This window comes from Melanostigma gelatinosum (genome assembly GCF_949748355.1).
Source record: "Melanostigma gelatinosum genome assembly, chromosome: 23".
Classification (NCBI taxonomy): domain Eukaryota; kingdom Metazoa; phylum Chordata; class Actinopteri; order Perciformes; family Zoarcidae; genus Melanostigma; species Melanostigma gelatinosum.
In genome coordinates this window covers 1,789,518-1,811,828 of record NC_136656.1, presented here as the reverse complement: position 1 = coordinate 1,811,828, position 22,311 = coordinate 1,789,518, and the positions used below count along the sequence as shown (strand labels likewise).

General features: G+C 42.3%; 1 protein-coding gene and 1 pseudogene across 2 annotated transcripts; one reads left to right on the top strand and one right to left on the bottom strand.

Moving 5' to 3' along the window:
• Window positions 1-4,349: 4,349 nt before the first annotated feature.
• Window positions 4,350-5,591, bottom strand: LOC306796754 (E3 ubiquitin-protein ligase TRIM39-like; annotated as a pseudogene). Its single transcript has 2 exons — window positions 5,588-5,591; window positions 4,350-5,104 (listed from the first exon to the last, which is right to left on the bottom strand). The product of its transcript is annotated as an E3 ubiquitin-protein ligase TRIM39-like (transcript).
• Window positions 5,592-5,989: 398 nt separating this feature from the next.
• Window positions 5,990-21,751, top strand: txk (TXK tyrosine kinase). Its single transcript, XM_079295386.1, has 16 exons — window positions 5,990-6,096; window positions 9,926-9,974; window positions 10,478-10,559; window positions 10,667-10,792; window positions 10,885-10,949; window positions 12,055-12,114; window positions 12,252-12,306; window positions 12,541-12,620; window positions 12,709-12,833; window positions 12,907-12,981; window positions 13,850-14,021; window positions 14,106-14,322; window positions 15,078-15,142; window positions 15,317-15,435; window positions 20,834-20,991; window positions 21,397-21,751. Exons 1-16 carry the CDS (start codon window positions 6,084-6,086, stop codon window positions 21,466-21,468), a joined length of 1,533 nt encoding a protein of 510 aa, XP_079151512.1. The 5' UTR covers window positions 5,990-6,083; the 3' UTR covers window positions 21,469-21,751.
• Window positions 21,752-22,311: the final 560 nt, after the last annotated feature.

Here is a 22,311-nt window from a genome sequence, read left to right as displayed (position 1 = left end):
GTGTGTGTGTGTGTGTGTCAGTCAGAGAGGAAGAGGTCAGTGAGATCATCTGACTTCTAGAGTCAGACAGACAGCAGCAATCATATTAAATATCTTCTGCAACATGAAATCTGTGAGGAACAGCTGAAGAGAGAAAAAGTTTATTTATTGTTTTGTGCAACACTTGAAAGTGAGCATGTTTTTTTAGATGGAGACATTTTGGGGAAAGTGGGGACACTTTTGACATTTCACAATTTAGGATATTTTTTGAAAAGTGAAGACGGTTTTGAAATGTCTTTAAAGTTTTCGCTAACGAGGACATTTTTGTAAAGTGATGTGAAAGATGCAAAAGAGGAATTTTAACTTTTTTTGTGAATTGGGGGACGTTTTCTAAAAAGGGGACATTTGTGGTGTGGACATCTTGGGAAGACGGAGGATGTTTTTGGGAACAGTTGGAAGTTAAGGAGGTTGTTGAAATGGACACCTTTTGTAAATTGAGGTACTTGGTTGTAAACAGTGTCAACGTTTTGGACATTTTTTGGGACACTTGGAAATCGAGGACAGCTTTCAAAGGAGAGGATGTTTTTGGAAGGTGTTGACGTTTACAAGTGCAGGAAGTTTATTCTAAAAGGTGGAAGTTGAAGTTTGGAAACGCGTTATCTTATCTAGACGGAGTACAGCAGTACAAAATGCAGAGACGTGACACTCACATCAGTTATTATGATTATTATGATTATTAGAAGCAGCATAGTTGCAGTAGTAGTAAAAGTGAAAGTCTTTTGTTTCGATTTGTTGCCTCGTGATGCGTTCACGGACGCTCAGACATCTGAGATCTGGTAATCGGTCACTGAACAGCAGAGTTCATGAACCAAATGTATAAATATTTCAGTGTTTGTGTATTGTTTGTTGTGTGGTTTTAAACATCTGGCAACATGCAGCAGAGCTTGTATGCAGATGAGATGCAGTCTGAACACCAGACCTCCTCGTGGTTAAGATGAGAAAGCATCAAATGCATTAACGTCAGTATTCATCAAAATAAAAGAGATCCCGTGACTTCATCAGAACTCTTCTCTATTGAAGAACAATGGTGTGTGTGTGTGTGTGTGTGTGTGTGTGTGTGTGTGTGTGTGTGTGTGTGTGTGTGTGTGTGTGTGTGTGTTCTCGTCCTGGAGTTACTCAGAGAGACGGATGCTTCGTGGTTTCCATCACGTCATCCTTTCACTTCCTCTCTCTCTCGCTCGCTCTCTCTCTGTGTCTCGCTCTGTCTGTCTCTCTCTCTCCCCCTCTCTCTCCCCCTCTCTCTCGCTCTGTCTCTCTCTCTGTCTCTCTCTCTGTCTCTGTCTGTCCGTCTCTCTCTCTCTCTGTGTCTCTGTCTGTCTCTCTCTCTCTCCCCCTCTCTCTCGCTCTGTCTCTCTCTCTGTCTCTCTCTCTGTCTCTGTCTGTCCGTCTCTCTCTCTCTCTGTGTCTCTCGCTCTGTCTCTCTGTCTCTCTGTCTGTCTCTCTCTCTCTCTCTTTGTCTCTCAGCTTTAAAAGGTTTCTTAACTCAGTGGCTTCACATCTGCGCCGTCGATGCTTCTGATCGGAGAGATCTCAACCTTGAAGGAGGGAAAGCTGAAGGAGAGCTAGATGAAGATGAAGAGGAGCTGAAGAAGAAGAACAAGGCGAAGAAGGAGAATATATTGAGAAGAATATAAATTCCATCATGCATTCGTAGATATTGTTTTCATAAGATCTCTGGAGCTGTGAAGTCTCGTCCTGCTTCAAACGCTCCACCATCATCCCGGTGCCGGAAATCCTCCATCACAGGATGAATGACTGCAGCCCGTCTTCCTGCGTCTGTGCTCATGAAACTCCTCCTCCGTCAGTGAGCATGAGCCTCCGTCAGTGAGCATGAGCCTCCGTCAGTGAGCGTGAGCCTCCGTCAGTGAGCGTGAGCCTCCGTCAGTGAGCATGAGCTCCGTCAGTGAGCATGAGCCTCCGTCAGTGAGCATGAGCCTCCGTCAGTGAGCATGAGCCTCCGTCAGTGAGCGTGAGCCTCCGTCAGTGAGCGTGAGCCTCCGTCAGTGAGCATGAGCCTCCGTCAGTGAGCATGAGCCTCCGTCAGTGAGCATGAGCTCCGTCAGTGAGCATGAGCTCCGTCAGTGAGCATGAGCCTCCGTCAGTGAGCATGAGCCCCGTCAGTGAGCATGAGCTCCGTCAGTGAGCGTGAGCCTCCGTCAGTGAGCGTGAGCCTCCGTCAGTGAGCATGAGCTCCGTCAGTGAGCATGAGCTCCGTCAGTGAGCATGAGCTCCGTCAGTGAGCATGAGCTCCGTCAGTGAGCATGAGCCTCCGTCAGTGAGCATGAGCCTCCGTCAGTGAGCATGAGCCCCGTCAGTGAGCATGAGCTCCGTCAGTGAGCATGAGCTCCGTCAGTGAGCATGAGCCTCCGTCAGTGAGCATGAGCTCCGTCAGTGAGCATGAGCTCCGTCAGTGAGCATGAGCTCCGTCAGTGAGCATGAGCTCCGTCAGTGAGCATGAGCCTCCGTCAGTGAGCATGAGCTCCGTCAGTGAGCATGAGCTCCGTCAGTGAGCATGAGCCTCCGTCAGTGAGCATGAGCCTCCGTCAGTGAGCATGAGCCCCGTCAGTGAGCATGAGCTCCGTCAGTGAGCATGAGCTCCGTCAGTGAGCATGAGCCTCCGTCAGTGAGCATGAGCTCCGTCAGTGAGCATGAGCTCCGTCAGTGAGCATGAGCTCCGTCAGTGAGCATGAGCCTCCGTCAGTGAGCATGAGCCTCCGTCAGTGAGCATGAGCTCCGTCAGTGAGCATGAGCCTCCGTCAGTGAGCATGAGCCTCCGTCAGTGAGCATGAGCTCCGTCAGTGAGCATGAGCCCCGTCAGTGAGCATGAGCTCCGTCAGTGAGCATGAGCTCCGTCAGTGAGCATGAGCTCCGTCAGTGAGCATGAGCTCCGTCAGTGAGCATGAGCCTCCGTCAGTGAGCATGAGCCCCGTCAGTGAGCATGAGCTCCGTCAGTGAGCATGAGCTCCGTCAGTGAGCATGAGCCTCCGTCAGTGAGCATGAGCTCCGTCAGTGAGCATGAGCTCCGTCAGTGAGCATGAGCCCCGTCAGTGAGCATGAGCTCAGTCAGTGAGCATGAGCTCCGTCAGTGAGCATGAGCTCCGTCAGTGAGCATGAGCTCCGTCAGTGAGCATGAGCCCCGTCAGTGAGCATGAGCCTCCGTCAGTGAGCATGAGCTCCGTCAGTGAGCATGAGCTCCGTCAGTGAGCATGAGCCTCCGTCAGTGAGCATGAGCCCCGTCAGTGAGCATGAGCTCAGTCAGTGAGCATGAGCTCCGTCAGTGAGCATGAGCCTCCGTCAGTGAGCATGAGCCTCGTCAGTGAGCATGAGCTCCGTCAGTGAGCATGAGCCTCCGTCAGTGAGCATGAGCTCCGTCAGTGAGCATGAGCTCCGTCAGTGAGCATGAGCTCCGTCAGTGAGCATGAGCCTCCGTCAGTGAGCATGAGCCTCCGTCAGTGAGCATGAGCTCCGTCAGTGAGCATGAGCCTCGTCAGTGAGCATGAGCCCCGTCAGTGAGCATGAGCTCCGTCAGTGAGCATGAGCCTCCGTCAGTGAGCATGAGCTCCGTCAGTGAGCATGAGCTCCGTCAGTGAGCATGAGCCTCCGTCAGTGAGCATGAGGCTCGTCAGTGAGCATGAGCTCCGTCAGTGAGCATGAGCTCCGTCAGTGAGCATGAGCCTCCGTCAGCTGTCTGTGTAGTTGCTTAACTAGTCACGTGACTACAGAAGGTCTGACTTCATCCAGCTGGACTGTCCAGACACGTTGAAAGAGTTCCACTGAGGAATCTGTTGATTTGAAAATAAAAAATGTAGATTTAACGTTTCAAGATGAAATATTGTCTTTTGTTATGATCTGTTTTCCAACAAATATAACAAAGTATCCAAAACTAAAACAACTCCACAGAAAAATATAAAATGTCAAAAAACACAACGCTTACAATCTGAATTAAGCTTTTATCTTAAGTTTCTATTTTTAACTACAGATCCTTACATCTTTAATTTATTAAATTCCGAAAATGAATTTCAGATTAAAACAATGATTTATGTGTTGAGTAGAGACAGTTAAGGAAAACAATTTCAATCATAAAAATATAATCAGTCAGAATGTCAGATTCACTCAACGTTGGATTGTGTTCTGATGAAAACCAGTTTCATAAAAGTGATTTAAAACTCATCCTGTGGTTTATCAGCTGATGATGTAATGCAACTTCTGTATTGAGTCGATGTATATGTTCTGTTATAACGTGATTATAACAATGAGATGTTGACACAGTGAAGTCAGAGTAAAGTCTTAAACACCAACGTGTCTGAACATCACAGAGGAATATCAGTTCCACACATTTTGATGTCGGCAGTTTTAGCATCACCAGCGTTTCCGACACCGAACCACGGGAAGAGCTTCTCGGTGAACGTGTCTCTGAGAGTGCAGATGTGAGTCATGTCTTCAGGGTGGTAGAAGGACACGTCCCCCCCTGTCGTAGTCCAGCTGGACTCTGATCCTCCGGAGACTCTTCTTCACTCTGACGGTCTGACCTGATCCGTTAGTGTATGTTCCTCTGTGATGAAGTAAACACCAGAATCCGTATTCTGGTGAAGCGAGTCGCTTTCCCTTCCTGTCAACAGACTCTTTAACCAAACCTACAAACCAGTCGGGATGGTCTCCCACCTCCACCTCCCGGCTGTGGTTCCCTGAGCTGAAGCCCTCGGAGCCCAGGACAATGGGATACTTGGTGAATCTCTCTGGATTGTGAGGAATGACACGCTGTGTTTCTGCAGGTCTTCTTCAACAGCAGAGATGCTGTCTGACAGAGAGGAGATCTGCTGCTGAATCATCTTCATCTCTCTGCTGATAGTCTTCCCCTTCTGCTCCTCTTCCTCCCTCAGAGCTGCCAGTCTGGACTCCTCTTCCTCTTTCAGGACCTGGTGGAGCTTGTTGAACTCTGCTCTGATCTGCCTCTCTGTGGACAACAGCTGCTTCTTGGAGAGTTCAATCATTTCGTTGTACGTTTCCTCCACTTCTTCATGTTTGTGCCTCTTGTCCTGCAGAGACTCTAAGTCAGACCTTTTCTCTGTCAGTGTGAGTTATTAGGAGCAAATGCTGTTCTGTCCTTCAGTCACCAGCAGATGGTGTAACAGGAAACATCTCTTCATGACTGTTCATTTCATCCAGGTGGACGGAATGAAGATCTCACTCTTAACCTGCACTGAAAGAATCAAAGCTGGTGTTTGAATTTGATTTCTTGATCTCATATTCTCATATTTATCACAAGTCAAAGCAGCCAAATGTATTTTGTTGGTATTTTTAAAAACGTGAGACCAAACTCACTAATACGACTATTAGTTTTCAACGTTGAGTCTCAGTTAATGTACAAATAACATTCATGAAATCGATTCTAAAGTCTCTCAACCTGAATGTGTTCTACTTTCTGGAACATTTTCTCTCATTGAGAAGAATAGAAATACTTTGTGACGTCATGCATTCGTTGGTTATTTTCACAAGATTAACTAAAATAAAGAAATGATGAAGTTTTTGATTTTAAAACGGCACATACGCATTCTATCAGGTGTTTAGAATTGATCTATAAGACAAAGGACGCAGTCTGATGAAGACGGTACTGTTGAGCTGTAAAGATAAGAGAGAAAGTCTTCAGCCTCAAACTGTTGCTCCATCACTTCCTCTCTACCTCTTTATATCTCTCTCTCTCTCTCTCTCTCGCTCTGTAAACACCACACGTATAGAAGATTTGCTTTTAAATCAAACTATCAGTGATGCTGAGGCGGACGGAGATGCAGTAATATCTTGTTTCTCCTCATGTCTTCTTTCTTTTGTCTTCTCTTCTTCAACTTCTCTACTTCCTCCACCCACCTCTCTCGCTCTCTCTCTCTCTCTTTGTCTGTCTCTCGGCTTTAAAAGGTTTCTTAACTCGGTGGCTTCACATCTGCGCCGTCGATGCTTCTGATCGGAGAGATCTCAACCTTGAAGGAGGAAAGGCTGGAGCTGAAGGAGAGCTAGATGAAGAGGAGCTGAAGAAGAAGAACAAGGCGATCATGATTCACTCAAGTAAGCAGCTTTACAGCATCTGCAGATTAAACGCGTCACAATAAACTTATTGTAGAGACTTCAACAAACAGACTTTTAGGATGCCGCAAAGAAACTAAACGAGGACAAAATTAGATTCAACAAATCTACCCGAGCGAGACGACGTGTTGAACGCGTGACTTAAAGATTTCAGAAGAAACGTGATGTTTGGGTTCTAACGGTGAGCAAAGTAGGAATAAACCACCAAACATGCACGTTGTTAGTGACGAAATGAGCAAAGAGACGAACTAAAGTCTACTCAAGTAGAAACGGATCCTCAGAAATGTAGACGTTGTAAAAACAAAACTGTCACCAAACGTTTCTGATGTTCAGATTTACGAACTCGGCCGTTACATTTAGATTTACAAGAGACGGTTTGGTTCGAGTCGTCGTTTCAACAACACAGACTTTGTTTCTTTGTTTTGGTTCTTTCTGCTCTTTTAATATGATTTTATTAAAGGACTTTAAGAACATTCCAGTGTTCAGAGCTGGAAACGGAGACTGAAAGCTCGACCTGTCTGCAATGGAACACCTCTGATGTGTTGAGTACGTGGAAACATTTTGCTGCTAAAGTGACGTTTCAGTTGTTTGTCTCAATGGTCAGAGAAAGCTGGTTTGTGTCTCGTGTTTTCATCGCTACAATGGAAGCATCTATTTCTCGTTAAAATAAGTCTTTGAACGCCACGCCAGCAGCTCTGTGAGGTCGTGTTGAAGCACTGAGCTAAATGCTAACGCTACAGTGGCACCATGGTAATGCTAAGCGCGCATATAATGACCACCATGTTTTATTAGCCTGTTAGCATGCTAATCACAAGCTGAGGCTGATGGGAATGTCTTCAGGTATTTGGTCATAAACCAAAGTATTGGACACATTTTGACCTGCAGGTGGTGCTAGAGGAAAAGTTGCAGAATCACCAAAGTTGGCAGTGTTCATCCTTAACGGACCATGAATATCTGCACCAAATTTCAATCCAATCCCTCCCATGTTCCCTGAGATATCACCATCCATAGAGCCAAACTGCTAGTAAACGAAATATGTTTCAGGAAGTCCAGTTTGATGATTCAAACTGTGAGACTCATAACTCACACAAATCTGAACACACACACACATCATGACACACACTTTTAGATTCAGTGTGACTCGCACGTCTCGGTGACATCATCATATCTGATGTCTGCAGGACTTAGTGATAGTTCTCTAGACATCAACGGATTCAAAATGAAAACAAATATGACGTCATGCATCTGGCCTCAGCTCAGACTACGTCACTCCTTGAAGGGGTGTGCTTCTGGTCTGATGGATGTTCACTGAACTGTAGAAGATTTGATGTCTGAGGTCAGGAACATGGGATTTAACCACAGGATCTAATGAACGGCGGTGGAAAGGATTCAGATCCTTTACTTGAGTAAAAGCAGTACTACCTCAAAGTAAAAGTGCTTCTTATGTTAAAGTACAAGTACCATGTACTTTAAGCATCTGATGCATTAATGTCTGAGCAGCATTTTCTGCTGTTTAACCTGCAAAAACCTGACGACATAAATGAATTAAGATTTCTCCTGGCAGGATTAATAAAGTAGCTATCTATCTATCTATCTATCCATCGCTCCATCTATCTATCTATCTATCCATCGCTCCATCTATCTCTCTATTTCTCTATCTATCACTCTATCTATCGCTCTATCTATCTATCCATCGCTCCATCTATCTAACATCTATCTATCTATCTATCTATCTATCCATCGCTCCATCTATCTATCTATCTATCGCTCTATCTATCGCTCTATCTATCTATCCATCGCTCCATCTATCTAACATCTATCTATCTATCTATCTATCTATCCATCGCTCTATCTATCTATCTATCGCTCTATCTATCGCTCTATCTATCGCTCTATCTATCGCTCTATCTATCCATCGCTCCATCTATCTATCTATCTATCGCTCTATCTATCTATCGCTCTATCTATCTATCTATCTATCTATCTATCTATCTATCGCTCTATCTATCTATCGCTCTATCTATCTATCGCTCTATCTATCGCTCTATCTATCTATCTATCGCTCTATCTATCTATCTATCTATCTATCTATCGCTCTATCTATCACTCTATCGCTCTGTCTATCTATCGCTCTATCTATCTATCTATCGCTCTATCTATCTATCCATCGCTCCATCTCTCTATCTATCTATCGCTCTATCTATCTATCTATCTATCGCTCTATCTATCTATCGCTCTATCTATCGCTCTATCTATCTCTCTATCGCTCTATCTATCTCTCTATCGCTCTATCTATCGCTCTATCGCTCTATCTATCTATCCATCGCTCCATCTATCTATCTATCGCTCCATCTATCTATCTATCGCTCTATCTATCTATCGCTCTATCTATCTATCGCTCTATCTATCTATCGCTCTATCTATCTATCTATCTATCTATCTATCGCTCTATCTATCTATCTATCTATCTATCGCTCTATCTATCACTCTATCGCTCTGTCTATCTATCGCTCTATCTATCTATCTATCGCTCTATCTATCTATCCATCGCTCCATCTCTCTATCTATCTATCGCTCTATCTATCTATCGCTCTATCTATCGCTCTATCTATCTCTCTATCGCTCTATCTATCTCTCTATCGCTCTATCTATCGCTCTATCGCTCTATCTATCCATCGCTCCATCTATCTATCTATCGCTCCATCTATCTATCTATCGCTCTATCTATCTATCGCTCTATCTATCGCTCTATCTATCGCTCTATCTATCGCTCTATCTATCGCTCTATCTATCGCTCTATCTATCGCTCTATCTATCGCTCTATCTATCGCTCTATCTATCGCTCTATCTCTCTATCTATCGCTCTATCTATCCATCCATCTATCTTATAACTGCCAACATATGAAGTGTTGGGTCCTGAACCTCTGGTGAGCCGTTAATGAGATGTTGGTTCACCACAAACCACCAGAGGACTTCATCTCTCCTGATCCGGACACATGGACCTCTGGGGGCTTTTATTTTGGCGGTTAATCACATGACGACCATCATCGTCTGTTGTGTGTTTTGTCCTCAACAAAGTTCAACTCATTTAAGCTGAAACAGGAAGACGTGAAACACACACTGAGAAAGTGACACGCACACACACACGCGCACACACACACGCACACACGCACACACGCACACTCGCCCACAGAAACACTGAGAGGAAGAGGAGAGTGTGTTAGTTCTAGAGAAGGAAACTATACTTCCTGCCAAAGACCTCCTACTCAAAACCACGAGTTCAACCAGGACCGTGTACGCTCATTGTTTTATTCAATGACTGCTTCAGTTGTCAAACTTAATTCTGTTTAATTGTTATTTTATTCATCGCTTATTTTATTGTATTTAACTTGTATAATTCTTATTGTTATTTACTATGTTACTTGTATTACAGCTCCATATTATATGTAGATTAATTAGTATTTTATGAAATGCTTTGGTCTCTGAAGTTTGATTTAAAACTGAGAGAAACTGTTGATTTAAATGTTATATATGTATCAGTGATGATGCTTTAATGACCCTTTGATCCACATAAAATCATAAATTAAAGATATAACACTTTGATTAGAGTAAAACCTGAAGACTTTACTTGAGTGCGTCTCTGTTGAGCCTCTCCTCCTCAGTGAGGTTAAGTTCCTCTAACGAGCTGTTTATATTTCACTCTTTCAGAATAACAATAAAATGCGTTTTCTATGATAATGTGCAGCTCATGATATTCTGTTTTATGTGTTTTTTTGTCAGTAAAATGTCATTTTCCTCCCGTTTCCTGCAGATCACTCGATCCACTCCATCTTCTGCTGCTGCTGCAGCGTACAGAGCAGGCACGTCAACGCACCAGCAGATAACTTCACCAACTCTTTCACTTCCACTCCGCTGCTCCACTCATGTTCTACGCTGTTTTTTTATTCTGTATTCAGTTTGTATCTTGTGCTTCTCGTCTCTTTAATATTCAGTTTATATTCAAAATGTTTATCAGTCCGATATCTCAGCATCTCAATGTCTCTTTGATTGCATCTCGCTTCAGGTGCATCTGTTCTCCTTCTCTATTCACTAAAGATAAACATTTGAATTCACTCACAGCACACTGAACCTAATCTCAGCCGCACACGGTGTAACGTCAGATAACGTCCAATACATGAACAGGAGGTCGTGTTAAAGTCTGAGAGTCTCGTGTGGCTGTTTGGTTCTCGTAAACCCAAACATTTGATGCAGTTTCCAGATGTTCTAAACATGTTCTCGCTGGACGTTGAGACTTCTAACCAGCTGAAGGTAGAAAAACTAAAATACACGTAAAAATATGTATATTTGAATTGGTTGATTCCAGGGAGATCAGCACCCGCATGGAGCTGGAGGGAAGCACCTCTTCATGTTTCCAGAGCAGACGATACCCAGGGCACGCCTGCCGGGTAAGAGCGTGTGTGTGCGTGTGTGTGCGTGTGTGTGTGCGTGTGTGTGTGTGTGTGTGTGCGAGATGGTCTTATCCGTTAATGGTTCTCCTCTCCGTGTCTCTCAGGTCGACAGGTCGAGGAAGAAGCTTCCTCTCCCGCCTCCCGACGATGACGATGGTCAGGGGTTGCTGAATGTCGTCGCCATGTATGACTTCACCGCCAAGGAGGACAGTGACCTCACACTCAAACAGGTACACACACACACACACACACAGACACACACACACACACACACACACACACCAGGCAGGAGACGTGTGATGATGCGGTGTGTTGTTCACAGGGAGAAGAGTACGTCATCCTCCACAAACAGGACCAGCTGTGGTGGAGAGCGCAGGACAAACACGGGTAACTGAACCCGATTAATACAACACAACACAAATACTTTATATATAACTACAACACAAATACTTTATATATAACTACAACAACACAAATACTTTATATATAACTACAACAACACAAATACTTTATATATAACTACAACACAAATACTTTATATATAACTACAACAACACAAATACTTTATATATAACTACAACAACACAAATACTTTATATATAACTACAACACAAATACTTTATATATAACTACAACAACACAAATACTTTATATATAACTACAACACAAATACTTTATATATAACTACAACACAAATACTTTATATATAACTACAACACAAATACTTTATATATAACTACAACACAAATACTTTATATATAACTACAACACAAATACTTTATATATAACTACAACACAAATACTTTATATATAACTACAACAACACAAATACTTTATATATAACTACAAAAACACAAATACTTTATATATAACTACAACAACACAAATACTTTATATATAACTACAACAACACAAATACTTTATATATAACTACAACACAAATACTTTATATATAACTACAACAACACAAATACTTTATATATAACTACAACAACACAAATACTTTATATATAACTACAACAACACAAATACTTTATATATAACTACAACAACACAAATACTTTATATATAACTACAACACAAATACTTTATATATAACTACAACACAAATACTTTATATATAACTACAACAACACAAATACTTTATATATAACTACAACACAAATACTTTACATATAACTACAACACAAATACTTTATATATAACTACAACACAAATACTTTATATATAACTACAACACCACACAAATACTTCATATATAACTACAACACAAATACTTTACATATAACTACAACACAAATACAGATATAACAGATATAACTCAGATATAACAACATTCCCACCAGCCTCAGCTGTAGTTTGTGTTTACTGCTAATGAGCTAAGTGTTAGCATGCTAACACGCTAAGCTAAGATGGTGAACTTGGTGAACATGGTAAACATTAGCGTGTTAGCATCCTGATGCTAGGACGTTCATGTTGTGGTTTCTATCAGGAGTAAAGGCTTCATCCCGAGCAACTACGTGACGGAGAAAAACAGAATCGAGGCAAACTCGTGAGTTTTATTACACAATTCATGTTTGTTTCATATTTGTTTGTTCAACAAAAGGTTGTCTTTTTAACATTGTTCAAAAATGTGTTGATCAAAAGGCAACAGTTAACCTCTGGATTGTTTGTGTTTCCTTCCTGCAGGTGGTACTGCAAGAACATCACCAGGACAGAAGCTGAGCAGCTGCTGAGACAAGAGGTATCTACCTCCACCTGTCCACTGCTTTCATGTGTCGTGTTCTTATAAAGTGAATATCTTGTAGTTTGGGACGATTAGTCGAACAAAACCAGCAATATAAAGACATGACCTTCAACCTGGAAACTATTATCACCGTCTCTGAGATATTACAGACCATAACGGACAGATGAACGGATCATAAAAGTAACTGAGTTACTGAGTAACTGAGTTAAAGTATTTCTGTTTGTCCTCCAGGACAGAGAGGGGGGGTTCGTGGTGCGCGAGTCCAGTCAGAAGGGAGTCTACACCGTCTCTGTCTATACCAAAACATCCAGGTGATTCACAGCACGTACTGTTGAAACACGCGTGTATACAGTTGATCTTCACCTGAAACTCAACTTGTCTGTCTTGTTGTGTGTGCAGCGCGATCGGGGATATCCGGCACTACCAGATCAAAATAAGTGACGCGGGACAGTTCTTCCTGGCTGAGAAACACACCTTTACCTCCATACCTGAAGTCATACACTACCACGAGCACAACGCAGCAGGTGATGCCCTCTCCGGCGCTGCGGTCCAGCGCTGCCTGTAGAGCTCCGGCTGACGCTTCTGACCTGTGTGCAGGTCTGGTGACCCGGTTGCGGTATGCAGTGGGTCCAATGGGAAGGTGTGTCCCCGCCACCGCAGGATTCAGCTCAGGTGAGCACATGAACACTCACATTTCATTGTGATTAAGCTCCTCATAGCGCTCAGACATATGTAAACATGTAATAAAGGGTTTGTAACACATTGTAATGTATTTATTTGTCAACAACTTGCCTCATTTTCTATCTCCTCCTTTAATTTCCTCTCCTCCTTCTCCTCCTTCTTCTTCTCCTTTTCCTTTCCTCATTGCCCTCCTTTTCCTCCTTCACCTCCTCCTTCCTCTCCTTCTCCTCCTTCTCTGTCTCCTCCTCATTCTCTTTCTCCTTCTCTGTCTCCTCCTCCTTCTCTTTCTCCTTCTCCTCCTTCTCTTTCTCCTTCTCCTCCTTCTCTTTCTCCTCCTCCTCTTTCTCCTTTTCCTTCTGCCTCCTTTTCCTCTACCTTTTCTGTTTCCTCCTTTTCATTCTCCTTCTCCTCCCTTCTTCCTTCCTTCCTCCCTACTTCCTTCCTTCTCCTCCCTTCTTCCATCCTTCCTTCCTCCCTCCTTCCTTCGTTCTCCTCCCTCCTTCCTCCCTTCTTCCTTCCTTCCCTCCTTCCTTCATTCTCCCACTCCCTCCTTCCTTCTCCTCCCTCCTTCCTCCCTTCTTCCCTCCTTCCTTCTCCTTCCTTCCTCCCTTCCTCCTTCCTCCCTTCTTCCTTCCTCCTTCCTCCCTTCTTCCTTCCTCCCTCCTCCCTTCTTCCTTCCTTCCCTCCTTCTCCTCCCTCCTTCCTTCCTTCCTTCTCCTCCCTCCTTCCTTCCTTCTCCTTCCTTCCTCCCTTACTCCTTCCTTCCTTCTCCTCCCTCCTTCTTCCTTCCTCCCTCCCTTACTCCTTCCTTCCTTCCTTCTCCTTCCTCCCTCCTTCCTTCCTCCCTCCCTCCCTCCAGAGAAGTGGGAGATCAACCCCAGCGAGTTGACGTTCATGAAGGAGCTGGGCAGCGGTCAGTTTGGCGTGGTGAGGCTCGGCAAGTGGAGGGCTCAGCACCGAGTCGCCATCAAGTCCATCAGAGAGGGAGCCATGTACGAGGAGGACTTCATCGAGGAGGCTAAAGTCATGATGTGAGGAGGGAGGAGGGAGGGAGGAGGGAGGGAGGACCAGGACAGACGGTGTAAGTTGAAGTGAAACTGTGTTGCGTCTCCCAGGAGGCTGTGCCACCCTAAACTGGTGCAGCTGTACGGTGTTTGCCTGCAGCAGCGTCCGCTGCTCATCGTGGCCGAGTTCATGGAGAACGGCTGCCTGCTCAACTTCCTGCGGCAGAAGAGCCGCGCCCTGAAGGAGGCGTGGCTTCTGTCCATGTGCCAGGACGTGTGTGAGGGCATGGAGTACCTGGAGGCTCAGAGCTTCATCCACAGAGATCTGGTGAGATGATGAACACTGACAGTGGAAGAAGTATTCAGATGGTACTAATACCACATACACACCAGGTGTAGTACAGTATAAAGTACAACATGTACCTCTGAGATGTAGTACAGTATAAAGTACAATACGTACCTCTGAGATGTAGTACAGTATAAAGTACAACATGTACCTCTGAGATGTAGTACAGTATAAAGTACATGTACCTCTGAGATGTAGTACAGTATAAAGTACAATATGTACCTGTGAGATGTAGTACAGTATAAAGTACAATATGTACCTCTGAGATGTAGTACAGTATAAAGTACAACATGTACCTCTGAGATGTAGTACAGTATAAAGTACAACATGTACCTCTGAGATGTAGTACAGTATAAAGTACAACATGTACCTCTGAGATGTAGTACAGTATAAAGTACAATATGTACCTCTGGGATGTAGTACAGTATAAAGTACAATATGTACCTCTGGGATGTAGTACAGTATAAAGTACAATATGTACCTCTGAGATGTAGTACAGTATAAAGTACAATATGTACCTCTGGGATGTAGTACAGTATAAAGTACAATATGTACCTCTGAGATGTAGTACAGTATAAAGTACAATATGTACCTCTGAGATGTAGTACAGTATAAAGTACAATATGTACCATTTAGAAGTGAATATTGAGATGAACTTGTGGCTTCTCCTCTCTCGCCACCTAGTGGTCACAATGCTGAGTTGCATATCTGAGCTTTCTGCTTGTTTCTCTCCTCAGGCAGCCAGGAACTGTCTGGTCAATGAGCTCAATGTTGTGAAGGTCTGTGACTTTGGGATGACCAGGTATGGCTGCCTCGTTATTCCAAGTTTCTTATTTCAAAGTTTCATGTTTTGGTTAAGATACGACAGCTTTAGACAGATCCGTGCGATCCGTTTCCCCCGAATGTTAAACGATGTGTTGTGTTTCAGGTGTGCTCCGGCAGTAGAATGGTTCTGACTCTGTGCTCATGTCTGCAGGTACGTTCTAGACAACCAGTACACCAGTTCAAGTGGGGCCAAGTTCCCCGTGAAGTGGTCTCCTCCGGAGGTTCTCCACTTCAGTAAATACAGCAGCAAATCTGACGTCTGGTCCTTCGGTGAGGAACCACAGAAACACTTTATAGACCCTCAAACAGCCGAATGCAGGTCTTCACTGTGTTCGCTGGAGGCAGGAATACTAACAGCAGTCGTAGTATTAGTAGGTTGTAGGTTGGTCGTATTAGTAGGTTGGTAGTATTAGTAGGTTGGTCGTATTAGTAGGTTGGTCGTATTAGTAGGTTGGTCGTATTAGTAGGTTGGTAGTATTAGTAGGTTGGTCGTATTAGTAGGTTGGTCGTATTAGTAGGTTGGTCGTATTAGTAGGTTGGTCGTATTAGTAGGTTGGTCGTATTTGTAGGTTGGTCGTATTAGTAGGTTGGTCGTATTAGTAGGTTGGTCGTATTAGTAGGTTGGTCGTATTAGTAGGTTGGTAGTATTAGTAGGTTGGTCGTATTAGTAGGTTGGTCGTATTAGTAGGTTGGTCGTATTAGTAGGTTGGTAGTATTAGTAGGTTGTAGGTTGGTAGTATTAGTAGGTTGGTAGTATTAGTAGGTTGGTAGTATTAGTAGGTTGGTAGTATTAGTAGGTTGGTCGTATTAGTAGGTTGGTAGTATTAGTAGGTTGGTCGTATTAGTAGGTTGGTCGTATTAGTAGGTTGGTCGTATTAGTAGGTTGGTCGTATTAGTAGGTTGGTCGTATTTGTAGGTTGGTCGTATTAGTAGGTTGGTAGTATTAGTAGGTTGGTCGTATTAGTAGGTTGGTCGTATTAGTAGGTTGGTAGTATTAGTAGGTTGGTCGTATTAGTAGGTTGGTCGTATTAGTAGGTTGGTCGTATTAGTAGGTTGGTAGTATTAGTAGGTTGTAGGTTGGTAGTATTAGTAGGTTGGTAGTATTAGTAGGTTGGTAGTATTAGTAGGTTGGTCGTATTAGTAGGTTGGTCGTATTAGTAGGTTGGTCGTATTAGTAGGTTGGTCGTATTAGTAGGTTGGTCGTATTAGTAGGTTGGTCGTATTAGTAGGTTGTAGGTTGGTAGTATTAGTAGGTTGGTAGTATTAGTAGGTTGTAGGTTGGTAGTATTAGTAGGTTGGTCGTATTAGTAGGTTGGTCGTATTAGTAGGTTGGTCGTATTAGTAGGTTGGTAGTATTAGTAGGTTGTAGGTTGGTCGTATTAGTAGGTTGGTAGTATTAGTAGGTTGGTAGTATTAGTAGGTTGGTCGTATTAGTAGGTTGGTCGTATTAGTAGGTTGGTCGTATTAGTAGGTTGGTAGTATTAGTAGGTTGTAGGTTGGTAGTATTAGTAGGTTGGTAGTATTAGTAGGTTGTAGGTTGGTCGTATTAGTAGGTTGGTAGTATTAGTAGGTTGGTAGTATTAGTAGGTTGGTAGTATTAGTAGGTTGGTAGTATTAGTAGGTTGGTCGTATTAGTAGGTTGGTCGTATTAGTAGGTTGGTCGTATTAGTAGGTTGGTAGTATTAGTAGGTTGTAGGTTGGTAGTATTAGTAGGTTGGTAGTATTAGTAGGTTGTAGGTTGGTAGTATTAGTAGGTTGGTCGTATTAGTAGGTTGGTCGTATTAGTAGGTTGGTCGTATTAGTAGGTTGGTCGTATTAGTAGGTTGGTAGTATTAGTAGGTTGTAGGTTGGTAGTATTAGTAGGTTGGTAGTATTAGTAGGTTGTAGGTTGGTAGTATTAGTAGGTTGGTCGTATTAGTAGGTTGGTCGTATTAGTAGGTTGGTCGTATTAGTAGGTTGGTAGTATTAGTAGGTTGTAGGTTGGTAGTATTAGTAGGTTGGTAGTATTAGTAGGTTGTAGGTTGGTCGTATTAGTAGGTTGGTCGTATTAGTAGGTTGGTAGTATTAGTAGGTTGTAGGTTGGTAGTATTAGTAGGTTGGTAGTATTAGTAGGTTGGTAGTATTAGTAGGTTGGTCGTATTAGTAGGTTGGTAGTATTAGTAGGTTGGTAGTATTAGTAGGTTGGTCGTATTAGTAGGTTGGTCGTATTAGTAGGTTGGTCGTATTAGTAGGTTGGTCGTATTTGTAGGTTGGTCGTATTAGTAGGTTGGTAGTATTAGTAGGTTGGTCGTATTAGTAGGTTGGTCGTATTAGTAGGTTGGTAGTATTAGTAGGTTGGTCGTATTAGTAGGTTGGTCGTATTAGTAGGTTGGTCGTATTAGTAGGTTGGTAGTATTAGTAGGTTGTAGGTTGGTAGTATTAGTAGGTTGGTAGTATTAGTAGGTTGGTAGTATTAGTAGGTTGGTCGTATTAGTAGGTTGGTCGTATTAGTAGGTTGGTCGTATTAGTAGGTTGGTCGTATTAGTAGGTTGGTCGTATTAGTAGGTTGTAGGTTGGTCGTATTAGTAGGTTGGTAGTATTAGTAGGTTGGTAGTATTAGTAGGTTGGTCGTATTAGTAGGTTGGTCGTATTAGTAGGTTGGTCGTATTAGTAGGTTGGTCGTATTAGTAGGTTGGTAGTATTAGTAGGTTGTAGGTTGGTAGTATTAGTAGGTTGGTAGTATTAGTAGGTTGTAGGTTGGTCGTATTAGTAGGTTGGTAGTATTAGTAGGTTGGTAGTATTAGTAGGTTGGTAGTATTAGTAGGTTGGTAGTATTAGTAGGTTGGTCGTATTAGTAGGTTGGTCGTATTAGTAGGTTGGTCGTATTAGTAGGTTGGTAGTATTAGTAGGTTGTAGGTTGGTAGTATTAGTAGGTTGGTAGTATTAGTAGGTTGTAGGTTGGTAGTATTAGTAGGTTGGTCGTATTAGTAGGTTGGTCGTATTAGTAGGTTGGTCGTATTAGTAGGTTGGTCGTATTAGTAGGTTGGTAGTATTAGTAGGTTGTAGGTTGGTAGTATTAGTAGGTTGGTAGTATTAGTAGGTTGTAGGTTGGTAGTATTAGTAGGTTGGTCGTATTAGTAGGTTGGTCGTATTAGTAGGTTGGTCGTATTAGTAGGTTGGTCGTATTAGTAGGTTGGTAGTATTAGTAGGTTGTAGGTTGGTAGTATTAGTAGGTTGGTAGTATTAGTAGGTTGTAGGTTGGTCGTATTAGTAGGTTGGTCGTATTAGTAGGTTGGTCGTATTAGTAGGTTGGTAGTATTAGTAGGTTGGTCGTATTAGTAGGTTGGTAGTATTAGTAGGTTGGTCGTATTAGTAGGTTGGTCGTATTAGTAGGTTGGTCGTATTAGTAGGTTGGTCGTATTAGTAGGTTGGTCGTATTAGTAGGTTGGTCGTATTAGTAGGTTGGTCGTATTAGTAGGTTGTAGGTTGGTAGTATTAGTAGGTTGGTAGTATTAGTAGGTTGTAGGTTGGTAGTATTAGTAGGTTGGTCGTATTAGTAGGTTGGTCGTATTAGTAGGTTGGTAGTATTAGTAGGTTGTAGGTTGGTAGTATTAGTAGGTTGGTAGTATTAGTAGGTTGTAGGTTGGTCGTATTAGTAGGTTGGTAGTATTAGTAGGTTGGTAGTATTAGTAGGTTGGTAGTATTAGTAGGTTGGTAGTATTAGTAGGTTGGTCGTATTAGTAGGTTGGTCGTATTAGTAGGTTGGTCGTATTAGTAGGTTGGTCGTATTAGTAGGTTGGTAGTATTAGTAGGTTGGTAGTATTAGTAGGTTGGTCGTATTAGTAGGTTGGTCGTATTAGTAGGTTGGTCGTATTAGTAGGTTGGTCGTATTAGTAGGTTGGTCGTATTAGTAGGTTGGTAGTATTAGTAGGTTGTAGGTTGGTAGTATTAGTAGGTTGGTAGTATTAGTAGGTTGGTAGTATTAGTAGGTTGTAGGTTGGTAGTATTAGTAGGTTGGTCGTATTAGTAGGTTGGTCGTATTAGTAGGTTGGTCGTATTAGTAGGTTGGTAGTATTAGTAGGTTGTAGGTTGGTAGTATTAGTAGGTTGGTAGTATTAGTAGGTTGTAGGTTGGTCGTATTAGTAGGTTGGTCGTATTAGTAGGTTGGTCGTATTAGTAGGTTGGTAGTATTAGTAGGTTGTAGGTTGGTCGTATTAGTAGGTTGGTCGTATTAGTAGGTTGGTCGTATTAGTAGGTTGGTAGTATTAGTAGGTTGGTCGTATTAGTAGGTTGGTCGTATTAGTAGGTTGGTCGTATTAGTAGGTTGGTCGTATTAGTAGGTTGGTCGTATTAGTAGGTTGGTAGTATTAGTAGGTTGGTAGTATTAGTAGGTTGGTAGTATTAGTAGGTTGTAGGTTGGTAGTATTAGTAGGTTGGTAGTATTAGTAGGTTGGTAGTATTAGTAGGTTGGTCGTATTAGTAGGTTGGTAGTATTAGTAGGTTGGTAGTATTAGTAGGTTGGTCGTATTAGTAGGTTGGTCGTATTAGTAGGTTGGTAGTATTAGTAGGTTGGTAGTATTAGTAGGTTGGTCGTATTAGTAGGTTGGTCGTATTAGTAGGTTGGTCGTATTAGTAGGTTGGTAGTATTAGTAGGTTGGTAGTATTAGTAGGTTGGTAGTATTAGTAGGTTGGTCGTATTAGTAGGTTGGTAGTATTAGTAGGTTGGTAGTATTAGTAGGTTGGTAGTATTAGTAGGTTGGTAGTATTAGTAGGTTGGTAGTATTAGTAGGTTGTAGGTTGGTAGTATTAGTAGGTTGGTCGTATTAGTAGGTTGGTAGTATTAGTAGGTTGGTAGTATTAGTAGGTTGGTAGTATTAGTAGGTTGTAGGTTGGTAGTATTAGTAGGTTGGTAGTATTAGTAGGTTGGTCGTATTAGTAGGTTGGTAGTATTAGTAGGTTGTAGGTTGGTAGTATTAGTAGGTTGGTAGTATTAGTAGGTTGGTCGTATTAGTAGGTTGGTAGTATTAGTAGGTTGGTAGTATTAGTAGGTTGGTCGTATTAGTAGGTTGGTAGTATTAGTAGGTTGGTCGTATTAGTAGGTTGGTAGTATTAGTAGGTTGGTAGTATTAGTAGGTTGGTCGTATTAGTAGGTTGGTAGTATTAGTAGGTTGGTAGTATTAGTAGGTTGGTAGTATTAGTAGGTTGGTAGTATTAGTAGGTTGGTAGTATTAGTAGGTTGGTAGTATTAGTAGGTTGGTAGTATTAGTAGGTTGGTAGTATTAGTAGGTTGGTCGTATTAGTAGGTTGGTCGTATTAGTAGGTTGGTCGTATTAGTAGGTTGGTCGTATTAGTAGGTTGGTCGTATTAGTAGGTTGGTCGTATTAGTAGGTTGGTAGTATTAGTAGGTTGGTCGTATTAGTAGGTTGGTAGTATTAGTAGGTTGGTCGTATTAGTAGGTTGGTCGTATTAGTAGGTTGGTCGTATTAGTAGGTTGGTCGTATTAGTAGGTTGGTCGTATTAGTAGGTTGGTCGTATTAGTAGGTTGGTCGTATTAGTAGGTTGGTCGTATTAGTAGGTTGGTCGTATTAGTAGGTTGGTCGTATTAGTAGGTTGGTCGTATTAGTAGGTTGGTCGTATTAGTAGGTTGGTCGTATTAGTAGGTTCATGTACCTGCTGGTGGTGTGTGCAGGTGTGGTGATGTGGGAGATCTACTCGGAGGGTCGGACTCCGTTTGAAAACCGCTCCAACCTGGACGTGGTGAACGAGATCACCAGAGGAGTCCGTCTGTACCGACCGCACCGAGCCTCACCGCCGCTCTTCACCATCATGTACCGCTGCTGGCACGAGGTACTCACTCACTCACTCATTCCACACTCACTCACATACTCGCTCACTCGCTCACTCTCTCACTCACTCACTCACACACTCACACATTCACTCACTCACACACTCACTCACTCACTCACTCACTCATTCACTCACTCTCTCGCTCACTCACTCTCTCATTCGCTCGCTCGCTCACTCACTCGCTCACTCTCTCATTCATTCACTCACGTACTCACACGCTCACTCACTCACTCACAGTAATATGATATGATGGATGTAACAGAAAGTAATCTTCCTGAAACAGGTTTTGTACTTTGACAATAATTTCTCATCACTTTCAGACACAAATACAGAATGTTTTGTTTCGATAAACACACTTTTTGTTGACCTTCTCCTCCTTCTTCTTCGGTGGTGGTGGTGGTGTAGAAGCCTCAGGGTCGGCCATCTTTCTCAGAGCTACTGGAGGAAATCAGAAAACTGGCAGAAAATCCGGATTAACACACAAACACGTATTTTACTGTTTATTGTTATTTTACTGTTTATTGTTATTTTACTGTTTATTGTTATTTTACTGTTTATTGTTATTTTACTGTTTATTGTTATGTTACTGTTTATTGTTATTTTACAGTTTATTGTTATTTTACTGTTTATTGTTATTTTACTGTTTAGTGTTATTTTACTGTTTATTGTTATTTTACTGTTTATTGTTATTTTACTGTTTGTTGTTATTTTACTGTTTATTGTTATTTTACTGTTTATTGTTATTTTACTGTTTGTTATTTTACTGTTCTCCTGCATGGACACCGACGCTATGATGTCATTGTAAATATATTTTTCATTAAAGTCTTTGCAGATAACTTTTTCACAGATGCTTTTTTTAACCTTCATACGAACATTTTTACCAAAAGCTGAACAGCACAGCCTTCATGGAGGGATTCAGTGCAGGACTGTGTTTGGACTTCATCAGTTTTATCCCTGAAGTCTGGATTGAATAAGTTAATTATATACAGCCTCTAAGATAGAGACCATAGTCCTGTAAAAGACAAACTGCAGCAGTGATGCTGTCAGCAGGGGGCAGTAGAGAGCTTCTGTCTTTAGCTCTGCAGAACCCACGACGATGACGTCACCTGGTCCTCAATATTCCTCGTTGGTTTTTGAGGATCTATTATAAAACATTCTGGTTTATTATCACGTGACGACATCCGACAGAGAGCTCTGATACTCATTGAATGGGTTTTTATGAGTACAATTTTGATGTACTTGTACTTCAGCTATTTCCATGTTCTGCTATATTTCTTCATTCAAAGATACTCAAAATAACATCGACATGTTGTATTGAAA

Bases quoted from the DNA above. Each gene is read 5' to 3' on its own strand.
- txk (XM_079295386.1), top strand. The intron at 10,560-10,666 runs GTAAGAGCGTGT...CGTGTCTCTCAG, and splicing joins ACCCAGGGCACGCCTGCCGG to GTCGACAGGTCGAGGAAGAA. The intron at 15,143-15,316 runs GTATGGCTGCCT...TCATGTCTGCAG, and splicing joins TGTGACTTTGGGATGACCAG to GTACGTTCTAGACAACCAGT.